This window comes from Fistularia commersonii, chromosome 3 (genome assembly GCF_037954325.1).
Source record: "Fistularia commersonii isolate RoL2024-O1a breed Wild chromosome 3, RoL_Fcom_v1.0, whole genome shotgun sequence".
Lineage (NCBI taxonomy): Eukaryota > Metazoa > Chordata > Actinopteri > Syngnathiformes > Fistulariidae > Fistularia > Fistularia commersonii.
In genome coordinates this window covers 10,363,274-10,384,280 of record NC_141286.1, presented here as the reverse complement: position 1 = coordinate 10,384,280, position 21,007 = coordinate 10,363,274, and the positions used below count along the sequence as shown (strand labels likewise).

At 52.5% G+C, this 21,007-nt stretch overlaps 1 protein-coding gene across 4 annotated transcripts in view; it reads right to left on the bottom strand.

Annotated features, from left to right (window-relative positions):
- gria4a (glutamate receptor, ionotropic, AMPA 4a) overlaps positions 1–18,607 on the bottom strand; it is a 54,407-nt gene extending 35,800 nt beyond the window's left edge. For all 4 annotated transcript variants that reach the window (XM_086143627.1, XM_086143625.1, XM_086143628.1 and 1 more), the window contains exons 1-5: positions 18,296–18,607; positions 16,307–16,465; positions 1,804–2,043; positions 412–464; positions 139–270 (exon numbers count right to left, since the gene is read on the bottom strand). In XM_086143627.1, coding sequence (XP_085999753.1) covers positions 139–270; positions 412–464; positions 1,804–2,043; positions 16,307–16,465; positions 18,296–18,416 — 705 coding nt within the window. In that variant the 5' untranslated portion in view covers positions 18,417–18,607. The remainder of the gene's footprint in view (positions 1–138; positions 271–411; positions 465–1,803; positions 2,044–16,306; positions 16,466–18,295) is intronic.
- Between the last annotated feature and the right edge of the window lie 2,400 nt (positions 18,608–21,007).

Genomic DNA, 21,007 nt, shown 5'->3' with positions numbered 1-21,007 from the left:
CTCATTCACACCTGCAAATAATTCGGTGTCTTCAATGAACCTCCTGACTGTTTTTGGACTGCAGGGGGGAAGATGGAGAACCTGGAGATAACCCAGGCTGGAGAACGCGAATGGAGCCCAGGTTCTGGAGCGCTGTACCTGCTCGAGGATGCTCTGCAGCCTCTCAGGCTCCAGGTCGATGACGAATTTCCTCTCCTGCCGTCGATCCAGGTCCTCCAGCAGCCGGCGGTACGCCGCCTCGTTGAAGCTCTCCACGCAGATGGCGCTCACCTGGGCCGCCGTCCGAGTGGAGGGGCGGGAAAAAAAAAGAGGCGGGGCAATGAGGTCACAGGTGGGCCTCGCGGGGAGGTCATAAGCATGCTGTTTGCAGGGGATGACCAGTAAACAAATTGTGTGTGTTCGTGTCCTGACCTGCCATCCGTTTTGCCCCGCCCTCTCCATAATCGCCTGAAGTATTGCATAACCTGTATAGCGGCAAGGAGGAAGGGGAAAACAAAAAAAAAAGTAAAATAAATAAAAACAGTTATTACAACGCAACTGTCACTGTAATAACACATTAATAACGCTGTGTGTGTGTGTGTGCGGTGATTTTTCTTTCTTAATATGTGTGCATATGTTCTCATTTGCAATGCGGGACCCGAGGCTTCATGTGTCTCTGTGTGCTTATTTTCCAGTAAATTACGGTAGAGGAGCCTGCGACAAAGATGTTTGCACGTGCATCAGCTTACCGTGCACGTGCACCACCCACTTGTGCACTTTGAACACCTGGCCGTGCACATGCATCACCTGCGCTGCTTTCTACTGCTCTCTACACCCAGGTTCCTCCCCCCTCCACCCTCCACCTTTCCGCCTGCCATACCACCTTCCACACCTTCCTCATCTCCTCCTCGTCCTCCTCCTCCTGTCTTTGCACCTTCTGCTCATTCCCACATCCTTCACGGGCGCACAATCGCACACGCACGCACACACACACACACAAGTGGGTGGTGCACGTGCACGGTAAGCTGATGCACGTGCACCACCCACTTGTGCACTTTGAACACCTGGCCGTGCACATGCATCACCTGCGCTGCTTTCTACTGCTCTCTACACCCAGGTTCCTCCCCCCTCCACCCTCCACCTTTCCGCCTGCCATACCACCTTCCACACCTTCCTCATCTCCTCCTCGTCCTCCTCCTCCTGTCTTTGCACCTTCTGCTCATTCCCACATCCTTCACGGGCGCACAATCGCACACGCACGCACACACACACACACAAGTGGGTGGTGCACGTGCACGGTAAGCTGATGCACGTGCACCACCCACTTGTGCACTTTGAACACCTGGCCGTGCACATGCATCACCTGCGCTGCTTTCTACTGCTCTCTACACCCAGGTTCCTCCCCCCTCCACCCTCCACCTTTCCGCCTGCCATACCACCTTCCACACCTTCCTCATCTCCTCCTCGTCCTCCTCCTCCTGTCTTTGCACCTTCTGCTCATTCCCACATCCTTCACGGGCGCACAATCGCACACGCACGCACACACACACACACGCAAACCATCTATGGAATCAGTTAAACTGAAAAGATGGAACGGTCCATTGAAAAAAAAAAAACCCTAGAGGGATAAATAAGCTGGAGCTAGCGTTAGCAAGTTGGAATTAGCCTCATTTTCTCCCCCTGCTTACTCGACCGGATGGTTTGGTCCGACCGCGCCGATGGCCGCCGCTCGCACCCTGATTGACCTTCGCTCAAGGTTGCTGCAATCAAGCGCTCAATTAGAGCGACGTTCAACAACATCAGGTATCATTCTCCGCCCATCACCTCTGTCTGTGTCGTAAAGGAAGACGAAGCGGCTCCAGTCGTAGTGATCGAGCAGCGACAGCAGCGCCCCCCGGATGGAAGGGCGCAGCTGCAGCGTGAACTGGCCTTCGCCCTCGGTTGGGAAGCTGGGCGTCACCAGGCTGATGTGCAGGGCGCCGCAGAATGACGTCAGCGTGTTCACCGAGCGCTTGTCGTAAAGGCCAAAGATGGCGAAGACGCCCCTGGAATACTGAGAGCAGACTGGGTGGTGTGGGGAGAAGAAAGAGGAAAAATATGAGATTAGTGACGGCTGATATGAAACATCGTTCTCAGAGACATAAAAGTGGGGTGAATTTTACACCTTTACTTAGAGTGCGTGTGTGTGTGTGGGGGCACATGGCGGTGAGATCAATAACATGTGCATGGGGGCTTTAAATGCATGAATGGCAATCACAGGAACTCGTTCCCTCATTCCCTTCCTTACAGGAAGCAGCAGAGAACCTTTAGCAATGAAAGACCTTGAGGGGGTTGAAGTCTAGGTGACCCGCCATTTTCTCCTCTCACTTTTTAGCAGGTGAATTTGCATTTCTACCACAGCCATGTCAGAATATGCAACATCACCCCACGTACCACTTGGCATCATCACGCCATGTGAGGTTACACCAGACCATGTCATGCTGCACAATGCTAAATCGCACTAGGCTAGACCTGGTGATGCTGCCCCATGTCAGGCTACAGCAGGCTACGCCATGCCATGCTGAGCCAGGCTACGCCATGCTAAGATACACCAGGCCGCGCCAGGCTACACCATTCACCAGGGTACACTGGGCCATGCCATGCTGCACAAGGCCATATCCGCGAGGCTGCATCAGACCAAACCACGGTGGATGAGGCTACATGAGGATACGCCGCGCCAGGTTAAACCATGCCACGCCAAGCTAGGCCACACCATTCTAGGCATCACCAGAGTATACCTGCCATGCCACACCACACCAGGCCAGGCCACGTCACACAATGCTAGGCATTGTGACGCTAGGCATCAACACGCTAGGTTACACCAAGCCAGGTCATGCCACGCCATGTTAGGCATCAACATGCAAGGCCATGTCATAAAACGCCACGCCAGGCCAGGCTACACCATGCTAGGCCAGGCCACACCACACTACACCAGCCTATGCCACACTGCACCAGACCAGGCCATGCTAGGCCTTGCTATGCCACGCTGTACCACACCAAACTCAGCATCAACACGCTAGGCTACACCAGGCCATGCTAGGGGACACTAGGCCGGGCCTCGCCACACCCTCCTAGGCCACACCACACCAGACATCACCATACAAGGCTACACCAGGCCATGCCATACTAGGTCACTCCACACCATGCCTCTCCACACAGTGTGACAACACACCAGGCCAGACCTCCGCCCCGGACCAGACCACTTGACAGCGGGCCCGTGGGTCCACACAAGGATCTGCAGGAGTTCGGACCAGAGGGTCTGCAGATGTGGTATTCCCCTGATAGCCACTGTTCAGCTGCAGCTCCTTCTGCAGTGAATCGTCAATATTCCCCCTGTTTCTAGCCTCCTCTATCAGCTCCCCACATTCACTTAATCTTCTCCCTCCCTCCCTCCCTCCCGCCCTCTCTCCCTCTCTCCCTCTCTCCCTTCTACTCCTCCCTCTCTCCCTCCTGGGACTCAGAGTAATTCCATTATCAGCTGTAAGCCTGGGCCGGGGTAAACACCCAGGGACACGCCGCTTTGACGCTTCGGCTCGTGGCAATTAAACAAAGCCGGGGCCGCTGCGTCCGCGGGACGATAAGGCCAGGATTTAGCCTGTGATTATGACAGGAAACTAAACGTCTTCGATGCGGAGAAACCCGGCAGGCGATGGGGCTTTGAACGCCTCATTTCCGGAGGAGCTGAGTCACGGCGACTGGCCCGGTTATTGTCTCAGAATGCCCGAAGAGCATTTTTGGGCTTTTCTCTGACGGGGGTGACATGGAAGCCATGATCGTACAGCGCGAGCAGGCCATGAATGTGGTCATTCATTTATTGATTTGGACGGGGTGAGGAGCCAATCACAGCTGAGATCTGGATGAGAGGTGGGGCTTAACCTTGATCACATCCGAAAGCAGAGAACCGTCCCACACAATTGGAGAGCTTTGGCAACCGCGGCCGAGAAGGTCTAACATGGTCAGTCACGCAGGTCTGGAAGGATTGCTCCTGAGGAAAAAAAACCCAACTTCACTCCCACCTACACCCCGACCTTGATCTCCATTTCTAACTCCTCTGTTCTTTCTACTGTCCTTGCCACTCCTGGACTTGATGCCACCATGACATCACAACTGCAAAACATCAAAACGTAAGGAGCCATTTCTTCATCTTCTTCTTCTTCTTCTCCTCCTCAGCTCCATGTCTCGGACACCGGGGTCGCCGCGGCGAAGGCACGGCATGTTGAGTCCATCAGATTTAATGAGGGGCGGGGCCCGGCGGCATGCCACATCGCCCCGGCCATCCAACCATTAGGCGTGATGGGTCTCCAGGGAACCTTCTTCCTCTCTCCCCCAGACTCATTCCTCAGGATCTCCTGATCTATTGGAGTGTGTGTGCATGTATGTGTGTGTCTGGGTGCATCCGCATTTCCAAATGACTAATTCAGTCATTCACATCTCCTTCTTTCTCTGCAAAGAACACTCTCTATCTTCACGGTACTAATTATTGGCAGCAATAAAACACAGGAGATGTGCTGTGCACGTGTGTGTGTGCACATGTTCGGCACCTTGAGGATGGGAGCCAAGGTCTTTGGTATCTACTCTACTCCCATCATTGGCACTTCCAATGTTCTATTGCCTGTGTGCCCTTCACCCTGAGAAAAACCTAGAAGAACAAGGCAGTGGAACATCTCTCACCTGGTTCCAACAAGAATTGTGTCTGTGACATGCTAACGTGCTAATAGGATGAAGTTGCATTTACAGAATGCTGCCATGACTAATCCTAATCAGCAGAACTTGTTGCAGCCCCTGGAGGAAGGGTGCATATCACAGCCATGTCAGTCCACACCATGCTACGCCAAGGTAGCCCAGGCATCACCCCACAATGCTAGGCTACGCCAGGCCATTTCACGCCACACCGCATGGTGCAATGGGATACCCCACAAGGCCAAGTCACTCTAGGCTACACCAGGTGATGCTGCACCAGTCCAGGCTACACAAGGCCACACATTGCCATGACAGGCTACAGTAGGGTACACTACATCATGCTAACCCATGCCATGCTAAGCCATGCTAGGCTACACCAGGCCACACTGAGCCAGGCTACTACATAAATCAGGGTACACTGAGCCATGCGATGCTGCACAAGGCCAAGTCAGCTAGGCTACACCGGGTGATGCTGCTGGGCTGCACTAGGACACACCATGCCATGCTAAGCCACACCATGCTAGGCCACGCAGCACTAAGTATCACGACTAATACTACTACCTACTATATAAGTATATAATTACTACAGTTACCACTTCCCCATGAAGTATCTTGTGGTTTGCAGCACTTCATCAGTACCAAAATACTACTTAGTATATGCTGCGGTGATATTCACTGACAAAAGCAGCTGCTGATTTAGCGTTGGTGAAACACAGAGCAGACAAGAGTCGGGACGATTTGCATATTTTCCGACGCACCGGAGCAGAACTGGCCCTCCGGCAACAACAACAACAACACACACAAACACACCCACACACACACACACACACACACTATCCAGAGCATTTGTCATGATGCTGCAGGTGATTTGATAACAACCAGCGGGCTGCAGAGACTCCATCTCGCTGCGATTGCAGCAGACAAAGGAGTAATTATATACATAGGCGCACAAACGCGCGGGCACACACACGTGCATCCACGCAAACACACACTAGCGTACAGGTGCAAGGACAGTTCACACAACACTTTGCAAATGGTAAAACGGGACGATATGCAGGGTTTATGGGGATGTGGGGGGTAAGAGAGGGCCGTGGGGGTCGTGGGGGGTTATGGGGGATCTCATGTCATGGCTGATCCTGCTCAGCGGAACAGTTTACAAGATAAGTGAGACGCTTTGGCTTCATAAACAGGGAGGTGATTATTGAGAGCGATAGCGTATCGTGTGTGTGTGATTGTGTGTGTGTGAGCGTGCTCTGTATCCGTGAGCGCTCGATTCACCAGGCTTATGAATGGCGCCATTCATCCCTCCCTCACTCCAGTCGATCTCCCTTCTTCTCAGTGAATCGACCACCAAAAAAGGAAGGCTGGGTCGATTGGGTGGGGGGGTGGGGGGGGCGGAAGGGGGAGGATGATGAAGAGGATGGGGTGGATGAAGGGAAGAGGGAGGAAGAACCACTGGAAGGGGGTGCCGATGAGGGGATGCGGGAGGAAGAAGAAGAGATGGGGGAGTCAAGGAGGAGGAGGATGCAGAAGAGGGGAAGACAAGTGGGGAGGAGGGGAAGGGGGAGGAAGAAGACTTCCTGTTTCAGTACAACATTTCCCCGGATGTGAGGAGGGGGAAGTCACAACTTCATTCACTGCTGAACACATTCATTCATTCATCCATTCATTCTTAGTGTTGGCAGGGTCACCTGGGGGGGCGGAGTCAAACACACAATGACATTGGACTGAGAGGTGGGTCTTAACCGATGTTTGCTAACAATGTTAGCGATAATAACATATATCATATACGGGATCCTATATATATATATAGGATCATAACATATATTTTATATATGCAAATTAGATGTTTTTATATATCTTCACTGCTCAAGTAAAGGAATGCTGCATCTCCGAGGGGTTCCACTAAAAATGTCCATCTATCTGCTTCTTTATCCGGGCAGATCCTGCTCACGGGGAGGCAGGCGGAGCTGACATCAGGGTGGGAGGCGGGGTTTAACCCGGTGGGTCAGCTGTCAATCATAGCGACGTCCAACCGTTCACCCTCTCATTCTCTCATTCACGCCTTCAGGGTCTTCTGTGAACCTGGAGAACTCAGGCAGGAGAACAGGAGAAGAACATCAGATCTGACTGTGGACTGTGGAGGGAGGATGGAGAGCATGGAGAGAAGCCAGACAGGAGAAAAATGGAGAAACCAAGACAGACGGCTTGTGTCTACAAACAGCAGCACAAAGGAGATCTGCTGACAGTCTGACACACTTGTTAAACACACACTCCTCCACATCCAGGCACACACACACACACACACACACACACACTGAGGAGCGGCCATATTGACAACATGCTGCAGAAACTTTCCCTCAAAAGACGGATGAAAAGGAGACAAAGAATATAGAGTGTGTGTGTGTGTGTGTGTGTGTGTGTGTGTGCGTGTGTGTGTAAGAGAGACAGACAGCCTTTTTACCCCAGTCATCTTTAAGCACCTCTAACGGTAGTTGGAGCCCAGCGGGCCTGTCCCGTATGAGCACACTCATCTATCTCACACACACACACACACACACACACACACACACACACACACACACGCACACACACACACACAGAGCCGGTATCAAAACCATTCATCAGTGCAGACAGGAAGGCAGAGGAGGAGAAACTGGTTCATGCAGGATGTAAGTGCTGTGATTTGTTCTCCCACCAGAGTGGCGGCGGGACACCCCTCGAAGAACCCGGATTCTCCAGGTGGAACCCCCAGGTGGAACCATCACTGCCAACACAGCTTCTTTCTCCTTCTCATCAGGCCGTCTTCATCTTTATCTCACCATCCTCCATCTCCTGGTCACTCCTGACCCCACCCCCTAACCCCTGCCCACCGATTAAACTTCACTCCCTTGCCATCCAGCTCCACTCGTCTCCGTCGCACTAGATCAACCATAAGATATAACGCTAAGCCTGAGATTGACCGTAAAGTGCCCGCATCGTCATAGCAACCATCGTATGGTCAGGTGAATCAGATAAGTCGGTTCTGGAAAAGTGGAACGTCGGGTTTGAGGTGGAATGTAGGGGTCAGAGAGGTGTCGGCGAAGAGTTCATCAAGTCATCCTTATAACAAACATGGTGGGGAGCGGGTTCAATGTGGCCACCAGGCGCTCAGGTGAAAAAAAAAAAAAAAAGGGTCGTATTTGACGGAAAAATCAATGATATGAAGCGATGGTTGACAAACACCCCTGGGGGAGGATAACACGCCATACTGTGTGTGTGTGTGTGTGTGTGTGTGTGTGTGTGTGTGCTATCACTGCATTATTACTGTGTTATTACCGCGTTTTTACTGTGTCACAGCTCAAGGGATAATGGCGGTCCATCAAAGATGACTCAACACGGAGCCATCACCTGTCAATCATACATCCTCTCGTTCACACCTTCAATGGAACAGTGACTGCTTATGGTCTGGTGGAGGCAGGAGAACATGAAGAACCAGGACAACCCACATGAAACAACATGAGGAAACACAGACAGGAGAACAGGAGGAGAAACATGGAGAATCCGCACAGCGGAACATGGAGAGAACCCAGGCAGGAGAATATCGGGAGAACATGGAGGAAACAGGAGGAGGTCTAGGCGCTAAATCATTAGCTGCACATCGCTAATTAATTAACTAATCAATCAATTAATTACTTCCTGCGAGGTAAACACGGCCTCCATCCCTCGGGGGCAGTCGCAGCGGCGACGACTCAGCCCATTTCCGAGGGTGTTTCCGTGTCGACAAGCGCGCCGGGTGACGGAGCGTACTGAGCGTGTGCGGATGGCTGCCTAAACTTCGCCTCAAAGGAGGGCCCCCCCCTCCCACCCCATGGTGAATCAGGTTCTCCGGGCTGGAGAACATCGGGCACGACTCCATCATAATCCAAGTTCCTGAAGAACATCTAGCAGCCGCCTCTGAGTGGCGTCTGTATACACTTAATAACATGTAATAACACAGTAATAACCTAGTAATAACCTGGTAATAACACAGTAGTAACAGCAGTGTGTCTGTAAACTTGCCAGTGGCGACCAATCACTCCGCAGCTCTGTGATTGGCTAGCAGGGGCGACCCGATTGTGACAATGTTCCATGGGGGTCAAAGCAACATCTCCAGCTTTGGGGGTCCTCCATCCCTAGAGGCAGGGCTTAGTCTGGATGGGTCAGCTGTCAATCACAGGGTCAGCTGTCAATCATCCAACCATTTGCACTTATTCACACCTACAGACGCATTTTGGGGTCTTCAGTGAACCTGCTGGCTATTTTTGGATGAGGGGGAAAACGGCAAGAACCACAAATAGAGAACCTTCAATTGACAACCCTTCCTGTGATGGCATTTAGAAAAAGAAAGAGGCTGAGTATGATCCCGTGGTCATATACAGTGACCCACACGCACTCACACACACACACACACACACACACACACACACACACACACACACACACACACACACACACACAACACACACACACACACACACACACACAGACCAATGTGATCAACCCCCCTACAAATACACACATGCACAGGCACACACACACACACACACACACACAATCACGCTCTAATCATATTACCTCCCCATACGGAGAATATTACTCCACACTGCCATCTGTACTAGCATCCCCTCGAGTGTGTATGACCATGTGCGTCTACGAGTGTAGGGAGCATGCATGAGCATGATGCATGTGTCCATATGTGTGTGTGTGTGTGTGTGTGTGTGTGTGTGTGTGTTGCACACACCCGGGGCTTTTCCTGCAAATGGATCACAAAACAACGTCCAGTTTCATCTAGTGGGTGGAGTCATCTGACACACACACACACACACACACACACACACACACACACACACAGAGTCACATGCACACAGAAACACACATATATGTATGCATGCACACACACCCTGAGACAATGGCGCCACTCGGACACTAATCTAGGTTAATTTCGCTTCATTTAGCTTTCCTGGCTATAAACGTATGCTTGGGATCGATGGAGGGGAAGTGTGGTCCTGATTGGTCGGCTCATCAGGTCTTGATTAAATTTCTACGTCTCCGGATTCAGGAGGTGGCGAGGAGGCGGGGAGGTGGGGGGGGAGGGATGGCGTGCTCCTGCAGGCTCTCCGTGATCCCATTTAGTCAGAACCCTCTGGAGGCTCCTCTGACCAAAGAGGCCCCAGATGGGCCAGATGACCTGGATCTGAACCCGCCTTCCCCTATTGGCTGCACAGCGGCAATATGTCGCAAAGCTCCGCCGCCACTACGACCCCTCAGGACCTGCCGACCCCACTTTGGATCCTCCTAATTAAACCTTTACACCACAAGCACAGGACCTTTGAGATGAACTTGCAAGATGAAGACGTTAGACAGGGCAGCGTGGAGGCGGAGCCAATATGGAGGGGGGCAAGGGGCGGGGCTTAACTCTGGCTGATTGGCTGTCAATCACAGCTGATCAGCTTGATAATGGAAGATGGAGAACATGGAGAAAACCCAGGAAGAGGAACCCTGAGAGTACCCACAGATAAATAACCAAGGGGGTAGTTGTGGGAACAGGGTAAGAACTTGAGCAGGCAGGTAAAACATGGAGAAAACCTGGAAAGGAAGATGCAAGACTCCACCCAGGAGAACCCAAGGAGGAGAATATGGAGAATCTAGACTTGAAGAATCCGGCAGGGGGAGAACGTGGAGAGCAGGAAGCTAGAACTTGGTGCGAAGGCAACACTTGCTAAGAATGCTAACTATGATGTATACATATACAGTGGGACAAAAGAGTATTTAGTCAGCCATCAACTGTGCACGTTCTCCTACTTGAAAAGATGAGAAAGGCGTGTAACTTTCATCCTAGGTACACTTCAACTATGAGCGACAGCAGAATGCGAAAAAAAAAAATCCAAAAAATCCCATCGTCTGATTTTTATAGAATTTATTAGCAAATGATGGTGGAAAATAAGTATTTGGTCAAGAGCAAGTTCATCTCAATACTTTGTTATTTACCCTTTGTTGGCAATGACAAAGGTCATACGTTTTCTGTAAATTTCACAAGATTTTCACACAGTGTTGCTGCTATTTTGGCCCATTCCTCCATCTAGATCTCCTTTAGAGCAGTGATGTTTTGGGGCTGTCGCAGGGCAACATGGATTTTCAACTCCCTCCGAAGATTTTCTATGGGGTTTAGATCTGGAGATTGGCTAGGCCACTGGACCACATTGTCATGCTGAAAGACCCAGCCATGATTCATCTTCAATGCCCTTGCTGATGGAGGCAGGTTTTCATACAAAATCTCACGATTCATAGCCTCGTTCATTCTTTCCTTTACAAGGATCAGTCATCCTCGTCCCTTTGCAGAAAAAAAGCCCCAAAGCCCGATGTTTCACCTCCATGCTTCCAAGTACATATGGTGTTATTTGGATGCAACTCAGCATTCTTTTTCCTCCAAACCCGACAAGTTGTGATTTTACCAAAAAGTTAAATTTTGGTTTCCTATGACCCTAAGACATCCTTCCGATCCTCTTCTGGATCATCCAAATGCTCTCTAACAAACTTCAGACAGGCCTGGACATGTACTGGCTAAAGCAGGGGGACACATCTGGAACTGCAGGATTTGAGTCCCTGGCGGCGTAGTGTGTTACTGATGGCAGCCTTTGTTACTTTGGTCCCAGCTCTCTGCAGGTCATTCACTAGGTCCCCTGTGACGTTCTGGGATTTTTGCTCACCGTTCTTGTGATTATTTTGACCCCATGAGGTGAGATCTTGCGTGGAGCCCCAGACCGAGGGAGATCATCAGTGGTCTTGTATGTCTTCATTTTCTAATAATTGCTCCCACAGTTGATTTCTTCTCACCAAGCTGCTTATCTATTACAGATTCAGTCTTCCCAGCCGGGTGCAGGTCTACAGTTTTGTTTCTGGTGTCCTTTGGCAGTTCTTTGGTCTTGGCCATGGTGGAGTTTGGAGTGTGACTGTTTGAGGTTGTGGACAAGTGTCTTTTATTCTGATAACCAGTTCAAACAGGTGCCATTAATACATGTAACGCATGGAGGACTAAGATACCGCTTAAAGGTAAAAAGAAGTTACAGGTCTGTCAGAACCAGAAAACTTGCTTGTTTGTAGGTGACCAAATTCTTATTTTCCACCAATAATTTTTGCATTGTCTCTCATAGTTGAGGTGCACCTATGAAGAAAATTACAGGCCTCTATCATCTTTTTAAGTGGGAGAACTTGCACAATTTGTGGCTGACTAAATACTTTTTTGCCCCACTGTATATATACATTGGGGGGGGGGGCACACACATATAAACACAAACACATTCTGTTCTATGTGTGTTCTGATACATGTATCTCTACCATAAAGACAGGCAAGCACCGCCCCCCACACACAAGCCATCAATTGTTAATAGGGATGCTTAGATGACAAATATCCTCCAGGAACCCACACACACACACACACACACACACACACACACACACACACACACACACACACACACACACACATACATATACACACATCAGCACATAGACACACGTATAGTCTATTCTGTGTGTGTTCTGATGCAACCATGTATCTCTCCCGTGAAGACAGGCAAACACACACACACACACACACACACACACACACATCCCTCAGAGGTAAAAATAGAAGCAGGAGAGTGTCCATCCATCATTGTGACTGTCTGAAGGGCTGGATCGATTGTGCACGTGAGCGACACACGCTGTTTAATTCACGCCGGCACCCAGACGACAGGAGCCGCGGGCATGAGCGCGCACGTGCAAATAAATAACTAAATAAAAACATAGAAGGAAAAGAAGAAAAAGGAGACGTGGACCTTTGAGGGAGGCTCGCACGAGAGGAGGCTCTATGTGTGTTTGTGTGTGTGTGTGTGTGTGTGTATGTGTGTGCTTCTGCATCCCTGCTTACCCTACCTGTCTGCTTGCATCTACCCTCATGGTGACCATCATAGAGGGCAGAATTAATCAGAAGCCCCCTATGCTAATGCCCCCCCACTTCCACCAGCTTCCCCCTCCACTAGCTCCCCCCGATGGGCTCCTGTCCTTCTCTAATAGCTTTTTACTCTCCTCTGTCTCTTCCTGTTTGTATATGTGATGAATCACCCGCTGTTTACCCAGGAATCTGCCGCCCTTCCCCCTTTACTTCCCCCTTTGCTCCCCTCTCGCGTCCCCGTTTGCCGAATAGCAAGTGGCCATCAGGGAAGCTGTCGGAGGCCGACGCCGGCGTGGAGGTTTTTGCGGAATTTCAACGTTCCCTAACGGGAGAGTTTAGACGCTACCTGATGTGTGTGTGTATGTGTGTGTGTGTATATGTGTGAGTTTGTGAAAGACTTAAAATCATAAAAAAAGAAGAAATAAGCCAACTCAGAGTTTGTGTTTTCCTTATGTGTGTGTGCGTGCGTGTGTGTGTGTGTAAAGGTCATGCCACTCATCTCCCAGCGAGCCTCAGTCACAGGCAGCGAGTGGCAGCACTCATCAATATTAACTAATGCCCTTACTTTCATCCAGATCATAAATCCACACACACACAAACACACACAGCCGGCTTTGTGGGTGAGTTTGCGCGCGTGTGTGTGTGTGTGTGTGTGTGTGTGTTTTGCGTGTGTGTGTGTGTTTGGAGACGGAGGATAAACTATCTGGGGGGGAAAAAAAACAAACAACAACAAGCCTGCGGTCCACAGGAGGCTCCTGGAGCTGGAGATGCCAGAAACCAGGAGAAAGTGATGCAAACACTGGAGGGGGAAAAGGAAGAGGAGGAAGACGAGGAGGAGGAGAAAGAGGAGGGGAGCGAGTGGGACAGAAAGGGCAGCGCCAACATGGCCGCCCTAAACGGCATCTTCCTCCCTCCTAATCCTCAGTCATTTGTTTGCGTGGAGAAAGGCGGCGTTTGGCTCCGCCTCTCATCCGCAGGGTCACGTGACCCGGAGAGGGCAGGGCCTATCACCTGCGGTTAGGATTTCCGCGAATTCTTGTCAAATCTTCTTGTCTTGGCAACTGGACTTGAATTTCCACACTTGAAGACATTTCGCCCCTCATCCGAGAGGCTTCTTTAATCCTCGTGACCTATAGGGAGTTTCAGAGTTTTTTTTTGTGCTCTGATTGGTCAGGACTCAAGGAAGTTCAGATGCTCCAAGACAGATCTTCAGCTCATCTTCTCCATTTTCTTCTGCCTTGATGTTCTCTCAATGTTCTCCCTGGGTTCCCCTTCTCGTCCTCCATCTTCAGTCCAAAAACAGGAGTTCCGTTGAAGTCTTTGAAAGTGTGAATAAGCTTGAGGTCATGTCACCACTTCCTTAGCCGCAGATGTTTTTCCTCAGTCCTGCATATTAATGTTCCACTGAACCCCATCACTGCGATTTGTTATTTAGCAACATGCTAGCCCCCCCCTTCCAGGAAGCGCTCCGCAAACCTCCGCTGGTCACGACTCGCTGATGCCGGCGGACCTTGAAAGCCTCGTTGTGAAAAGGAGGAGAGAAGATTAGAGCGCTGTGTTTTGTAAACATCCTCCTCTTCTCGCTCGCTCCTCTCCAGAATTCGCTCCCCCCGGCTGAACCACCGCCACCGCTTCCCCTTTCCCAACGTCGTTTTGCATTTCTTTGATTGTGCACGGCGACGTTTACACCCCTTTTCAGATTGCGAGTCACAACAAACGCCATCTGCGGCGTGAGGATTAGCTCATTAGCCGCTCCCGTTTGCGGCGAATCGCCAGATTTATGACGCGTCCGGTGAGCCGTCCCCTGGAATCAGGAATATAAATATTTACGAACACGAACGCCGGCGCTGATAGTAATTCGGATTAACGCGAAGACGAAGCCGTCTGCTTCGTCATGCCGCTAACGTCGCTAACATGTGCTGCTAATCACCTCAGCGCCTACCTCAGCAGGCCAGGACGTGAAAACCACCCCCTCTGCCGCGAGCTGCGCGGGTGATCTACCCCCTCCTACTACCCCTTCCCGCTCGTCGAAATTCAATATGGCGGACAAACGAAGCATACTAGCAAGGGACGCTAATGATTCATTTGTGCTGCATGTTCAACTCCATGAACTTGAAGAATCGCCCCCCGTTGCAAATAATCATATTTATATGACGGCCGGCACGGCTCGGTGCACCCCCTTTGCCACCCCCCCCCCCCACTTCCCCCCACCATGACAAACTATTCTTCCCCTTCCACACAACTCCCCCTTCGTTACAAATCTCTTTCTCCTCTTCTGCTAATTCACCGTGTCGCTTCTCCATCTATCTCCATCACACTCTGCACCGGGGTCTCACACACCTCGCCGCCGCTGAGTTGGGATTCGTGACTTTCTCACACACACACACACACACACACACACACACTCGCTAATCCATGTGCATTCTTTCCAACTGGGACGCTCTGCTGATCTCTGTGGGACCGAAAGCCTCTCTCACTAGTGGTGCCTAGCAGCTCACGCACACACACACACACACACACACACACACACACACACACACACACACACACACACGGGTATGAGCAGCAAGACAAGAATATACACCAGATGACACATACAAACACACACCGGTCATTCACCGCAACCGGGCTGTGCATGGAGGGGACGAATATGGTGCTTTGACTCTGGGACAGGGGGGAGGAGGGTGAAAAAGGGGGCATTGGGGGGGGCGGGGGGGGTCCCCTTTCAATGGGGGGGCGGTTCATGCCGCTGGAATATTAGGGAAGAGAAGAAGCTTTCAAGGTCAGCGGCAGAATTCACCATTCTAATGGCGAGTGGCGCTCAGCACCCGCAGCAAAGAGTTGGAGGATTAATTTGGAGATCCATTCACCACGCATGAGAGAGGGATGGAGAGAGGGAGGGGAGAGGAGGAGGGGAAGGGTTTGAAGGGGAAGCAAGGAGAAGGCCAGCGCAGAAGAAGGAGGAGGGGAAAGAATGAATGGAGATGCACAGCTGGAAAGAATAGAAAGAAAAAGAAAAAAGAAAGAAAAAGAGAGAGAGAAAGAGAGAGAGAGGAGGGGGTGACTGGATTTGTGAAGTGTAACCTGCGGGAGGAGGAACGAGGAGTCGTAGTGAAGGGCTTCATTTCCCAAACACTTCTCCCCTTATGGCCTGCTGCCCAGCGCCGAGCTTGCACGCGTGCACGTGCACATGTGTGTGTGTGTGTGTGTGTGGGGTTTGCTGGTCATCCTCACAGATGAAGAGGAAGTTGGCCCATCCACTTTGGATTCACATGCAGCAAAACACACATTAGAATTCTGATTATGACTGATGGCCACACACTCACACACACACACACACACGCACACACAGTGTGGTGTCACAACCACGTAAAAAAGACAATTCAGCAGAAACAAAGACAATTATTGGTTATCTGTGAGGGGCCATGAGGGGTTTAACCCGGACCGGACAGCTGTCAATCACATGGAGACGTCCAAGCATTCACCCTCTCATTCACACCCGAGGGGCTTCAGGGAACCTGCGGACTGTTTTTGGACGAGAATCTGGAGAACCCTGACATCGAAAATCCAGGCGGGAGAACATGGAGAGAACCCACACACACACACACACACACACTGAAGCACATGAAGCACGGCCATCATCTTTGTACTCACAGGCGTTTGTGACAGCAAAGCTGTTGGCCGTCTCGATGTTGTCCACGTGCGGCACCAGGTTGAAGGGCGCCTCGGTGGCGTTGGGGCTGGTGTTGTGGAGGAAGATGGCCAGCCGGAACGCCGTGTACTCCTGGTCCGTGTTCCTGATGAAGAGCCCACCTGCAGGGGACACGCCTGGTTAGCAAACATGGCCGGCGGGACGCCGAGGTAAACAGGAAGGGGTAGCCAGGGGCAACATGGCGGTCTGAGGTGCGGCAGTAGGCGACTTGAATTTTCAGTTTGTGCAAGTGGCTACCCTAACAAGGTGGAGATGGATGGGATGCGGGGAGTGAATTCGGGTTAACCCGCAGTTAAATCCAGATCTTTTAACCCCTAACATGACCAGATGCTAACTCAGGAGGCGGGGACAGGAGGGGGCGGGGCCAATAGATCAGATACCATCACCTGATTGGTGGAATGGTGGTCGTCATATAGACAGGCGCTTTGAAAGGAAAGAGGGGGAAGATGAGGAGAGAAGGAGGGATGAAGAGATGGAGATGATGGATGGGATGGAGAAGGAGAGGAGGAAAGAGAAATGGATGAAGAGGAGGAGAGAAGGTGAGAGGAAGAGGTGAGGAGATGATCAGAGATGAAGAGGAGGAGTGGGGGGGCTGAGGGCAGACGTGCTTCTCCTCCCGCCTCCTCCGCGGACGCCATGCGCGTGCGCAGGCGGGCTGCAGCTGGAGCGTGCGTGTGCGCGCCCGTCACCCCACGTCACAGTACACAGCACCGTGGCGATTCCACGGACCGTGGAATTGTTTTATTTGTATTTTTTTGGAGTATTTTTCGTTTGATGACGTGCTTCCCCCCCCCGCACCGTCCCCCCCTCCTCTTCAACCTCATATTCCCCGCACAAGCACGCGCGCACGCACGGCGCTCGCTGCGGAGGAATGCAAATGCAAATGAACGGCAGCGAGATGGTCGTCTGTGTGTGTGTGTGTGTGTGTGTGTGTGTGTGTTAAGTGTGTGAGGGGGGGGGGCGCATCGTCCCGTCCCGTCGCTTGTTCCCTTGCGTGCGCCCCGTGTGTACGCGTGAACCCGCGCCGTGCTGGGTTTGCAGGGGTGCGGCTAACGGTTAGCCACGCGTGTCCCGCACCCCACGACAAGCATCCTGACACCCACCCACCCACCCACACACACACGCACGCACGCACATCCTGTCCCTGCACACGCGTAACTCTACCCCATCCGGCACGCGTGTGCAGGTGCACATTCTTGAAGAGCTGTTGGAAACTGTTTCCGCATGTGTTTGCGCGCACATGTGTGTGTGTGTGTTTGTTTGCATGCATGCATTCTGGCACACATGTTCGTGCATGCTTGCGCGTGCACAGTAAATCAGCACATTAAGTTTAGTGCGGAGGGAATCAAAGAGCCCGATTTCATCCACGGCATCACCCGGCTGCACCACCATCCCTCCATCCTTCCACCCCCCCCCCCCCAACCCTCAACCGCACGAGGAGTGATGCAGCGCATTCATTACCATACGCGTGCACGCCTCGTGCGTCCGTGCGCGTCACTCCCAAACCGACAGAGAGCAGCGAGTTGGCGGCGGCAGTTAACTTTGTCATGCACAGGGTTGAGGTGTGTGCGGGTGTGGGGTAAGGGGGGGGGAGGGGGGTTGAGAAGAGAGGGAGGGAGGGAGAGAGAGAGAGAGAAATGCTGCAGTGTCTAAACAGTGAAAGGGGAAAACAAAGCTCCGGTGTAAGACGTTCACGGAACCGGAAAAACGGGAAACGGGTGTCAGGGTGCAAAGAAAAGACATGCAGGTGGAGGTGTTTCTCCCGCGGTATTCTGGCTTTGGGAGTGGAGTGGCGTGCGGTGCGGTGCGGTGCGGTGCGCGCACGCACACACACACACAAACACACTCACACACACAGGTATTACAGTGTTATTACAACCGCCGCCGTTATTAATGTGTTATTACACTCGCGCGGAAATCCCGGGACTCACCGATCTGCACCGAGCTGGGGAAAGCCCCGCACGCCGGGCCCCACAGGACGGAGCACAGCCCCACGAAGTGCCACGAAAACCAAAGCATAGTCCGCGTCCGCCCTCCGCCGGGTCTCTCCATCTCCCGCTCTTCTGCCTCCTCAGGAAGTGCGCGGAGACATGGGGATGGAGGGAGGGACGGAGGAGAAGAGGGGGAAGGAGGGAGGATGGAGGAGGAGGTGAGAAGGGGTGGTTCGGTCGGTTGGGTTGTCGGTTCTGCTTCCCCCGCCGGGTCCTCCTCCTACTCCATGGCGGCTTCCCCCTGCAGTGTCCGCACGACTGGAGGATGCGCGTCCGGCGTGCACGGGAGGGCGCGCTCGGAGAGAGAGAGGGAGGGGGGGGGCGTTGGACCGACGGGATAGCGGACGGACCGACTGGACATGCGCGTCTGTATCTCTCTCACGCACACGTTCACGCACAGACGCAGTCTCGGGATTTGTGCACTTGTTTTTTGGGCGCGTTCAGGTTTAGGGGGTGCTTTTGGGGTGCAAGGGGGAGGTGAGGTGAAGCAAGAGGTGGAGGTGAAATGGGGAGGTGAAGGGGTAAGGGGAGGGGGAGCTGAGGATGGAGGGGAAGGGAGGAGATACGAGGAGGAGAAGGAGGAGGTGGAGGGGAAGTTTGGGGGGGGGGAGGGGGAGGAGTGGGGGAGAGCTGAAGGGGAAGCAGGAGATGAAGGGGTAGCAGGAGGTGAAGGTGGAGGTGAAGGGGAAGTAGGAGATGAGGGGGGGCAAGAGAGAAGGGGGAGGAGGAGGTGAAGGGGAAGGAGGAGTTGAAGGGGAAGCAGGAGATGAAGGGGAAGCGGGAGATGAGGTTGAAGCAGGAGTGAAGGGGAAGGAGGAGGTGAAGGAAGCGGTGAAGGGGAAGTGGGGGGCTGAAGGGGAAGCAAGAGATGAAGGGGTAGCAGGAGGTGAAGGTGGAGGTGAAGGGGAAGCAGGAGATGAGGAGGGAGCATGAGAGAAGGGGGAGGAGGAGGGGAAGGGGAAGGAGGAGTTGAAGGGGAAGCAGGAGATGAAGGGGAATTGGGAGATGAGGTTGAAGCAGGTGTGAAGGGGGAGGAGGAGGTGAAGGAAGAGGTGAAGGGGAAGCAGGAGATGAGGGGGAATTGGGAGATGAAGGTGAAAGTGGAGGTGAAGGGGAAGCAGGAGGCAAAGGGGTAGCAGGAGGTGAAGGAGGACCTGAAGGGGAAGCAGGAGATGAGGTTGAAGCAGGGGGTGAAGGGGGAGGAGGAGGTGACGGGGAAACAGGAGTTGAAGGGGAAGGAGGAGGTGAGGGGGACGCAGGAGGTGAAGGGGTAGCAGGAGGTGAAGGTGGAGGTGGAAGGGGAAGCAGGAGGGGAAGGGGAAGCCGTGCAGACTCAGCGGATAACCCCGTTGGAGTCCCACGTGGGAGTTTCGTGCAACAGGACGAGCAAACAATCAAGAGCGTCGATTCTTGCGCGTGTGTGTGTTCGTGCGTTCAGACGTTGCTCTGTCCGTGGTGCTGAACACAGAGGACCCGGATGACGAGAGAGGCGCTGCTAATGCTAACATTACTACAACTGCTAGTGATACCAATACTTTTACTGTTAAGAGTACTACTGCTAATACTTCCACTACTGCTAATTCTATTACTACTGCTGCTACTGCTACTCACACTTGTACTGCCAATACTACAACTATGACCACTTCTGCTGCTACTTCTACTGCTGCCACTACTACTAGTAGTACTACTTGGTACAATTCAAGGGTAGCACAGGAAGTACAGCAGGTACAGGAAGCTCTCTGATGCAGGGCGGTACCTCGGCGGCGGTAAGCTAGCGTACGAGTGCAGACGCTCCGGTCAATCAACAATCAATGGATGGGTCGGCGGATCAATAGATGCGGGGGGGGCTGCTCCTGGAGGTTCATCAGTTCAAAGGTCACCCCCCCCCAAAATACACCCCCTTTTGGTCTTTGGCTTGACACCCCCTTTCTCTCTCTTTGCACCCCCTTTCTCCATGTCAACTCCCCCTTCCACTCCATGCTTACACCCCCTTCCCCCTCAACTCCTCCCACTTTCACATGTTCTTTACACCTCCTTCCCCTTTCTCTCTCTTACACCCCTTTCCTCCTCAGCACGTCCCCCTTTCTCTCTTTTTACACCTCCTTCCTCCACACCACCTCCTCCTTTTCCCTCCACCTTCCCTCACCTGTCTGTCAAGCCCTCCTTCCCTTTACCCCCTCTTCCCCTCCACCCACCAATTCGAAACCACTCCCAACCCCCCTTCCTTTCCCCGTCACTGGTAGTCCCTTAAGCAGACGATAAGAAAGAGAGAACATCAGAGGGAACAAATCAATTGATGACGGAGGAGTGTGAGGCTCCGTCCGGGGGAAGCGTCGCGTTACTCCGAGCCAGGGATCGATGGCGGTCGATGGCGGCCGGCGAAAAGTGCATCAACAACACGTGGTGAGTGGCATGGCTTCCAGCGACCCCCCCCATCCCCCTTGCTGAGAAATGGTACGTTCCAACATGGCCGAAGATGCCTATATCGTCCTCTTCACCCTGTGTGTGTGTGTGTTTTGGGTGGGCGGTCCTCACGATGTCCCGTCCTTTCTCACCACCATTTTCGTAATTGTCTCACTTCCTAAAAGATTTAGATCCGGCGGTGGGGCTGGCTGATGCTACTGCTAATGCTAGGAATGACATTGAAGCCTT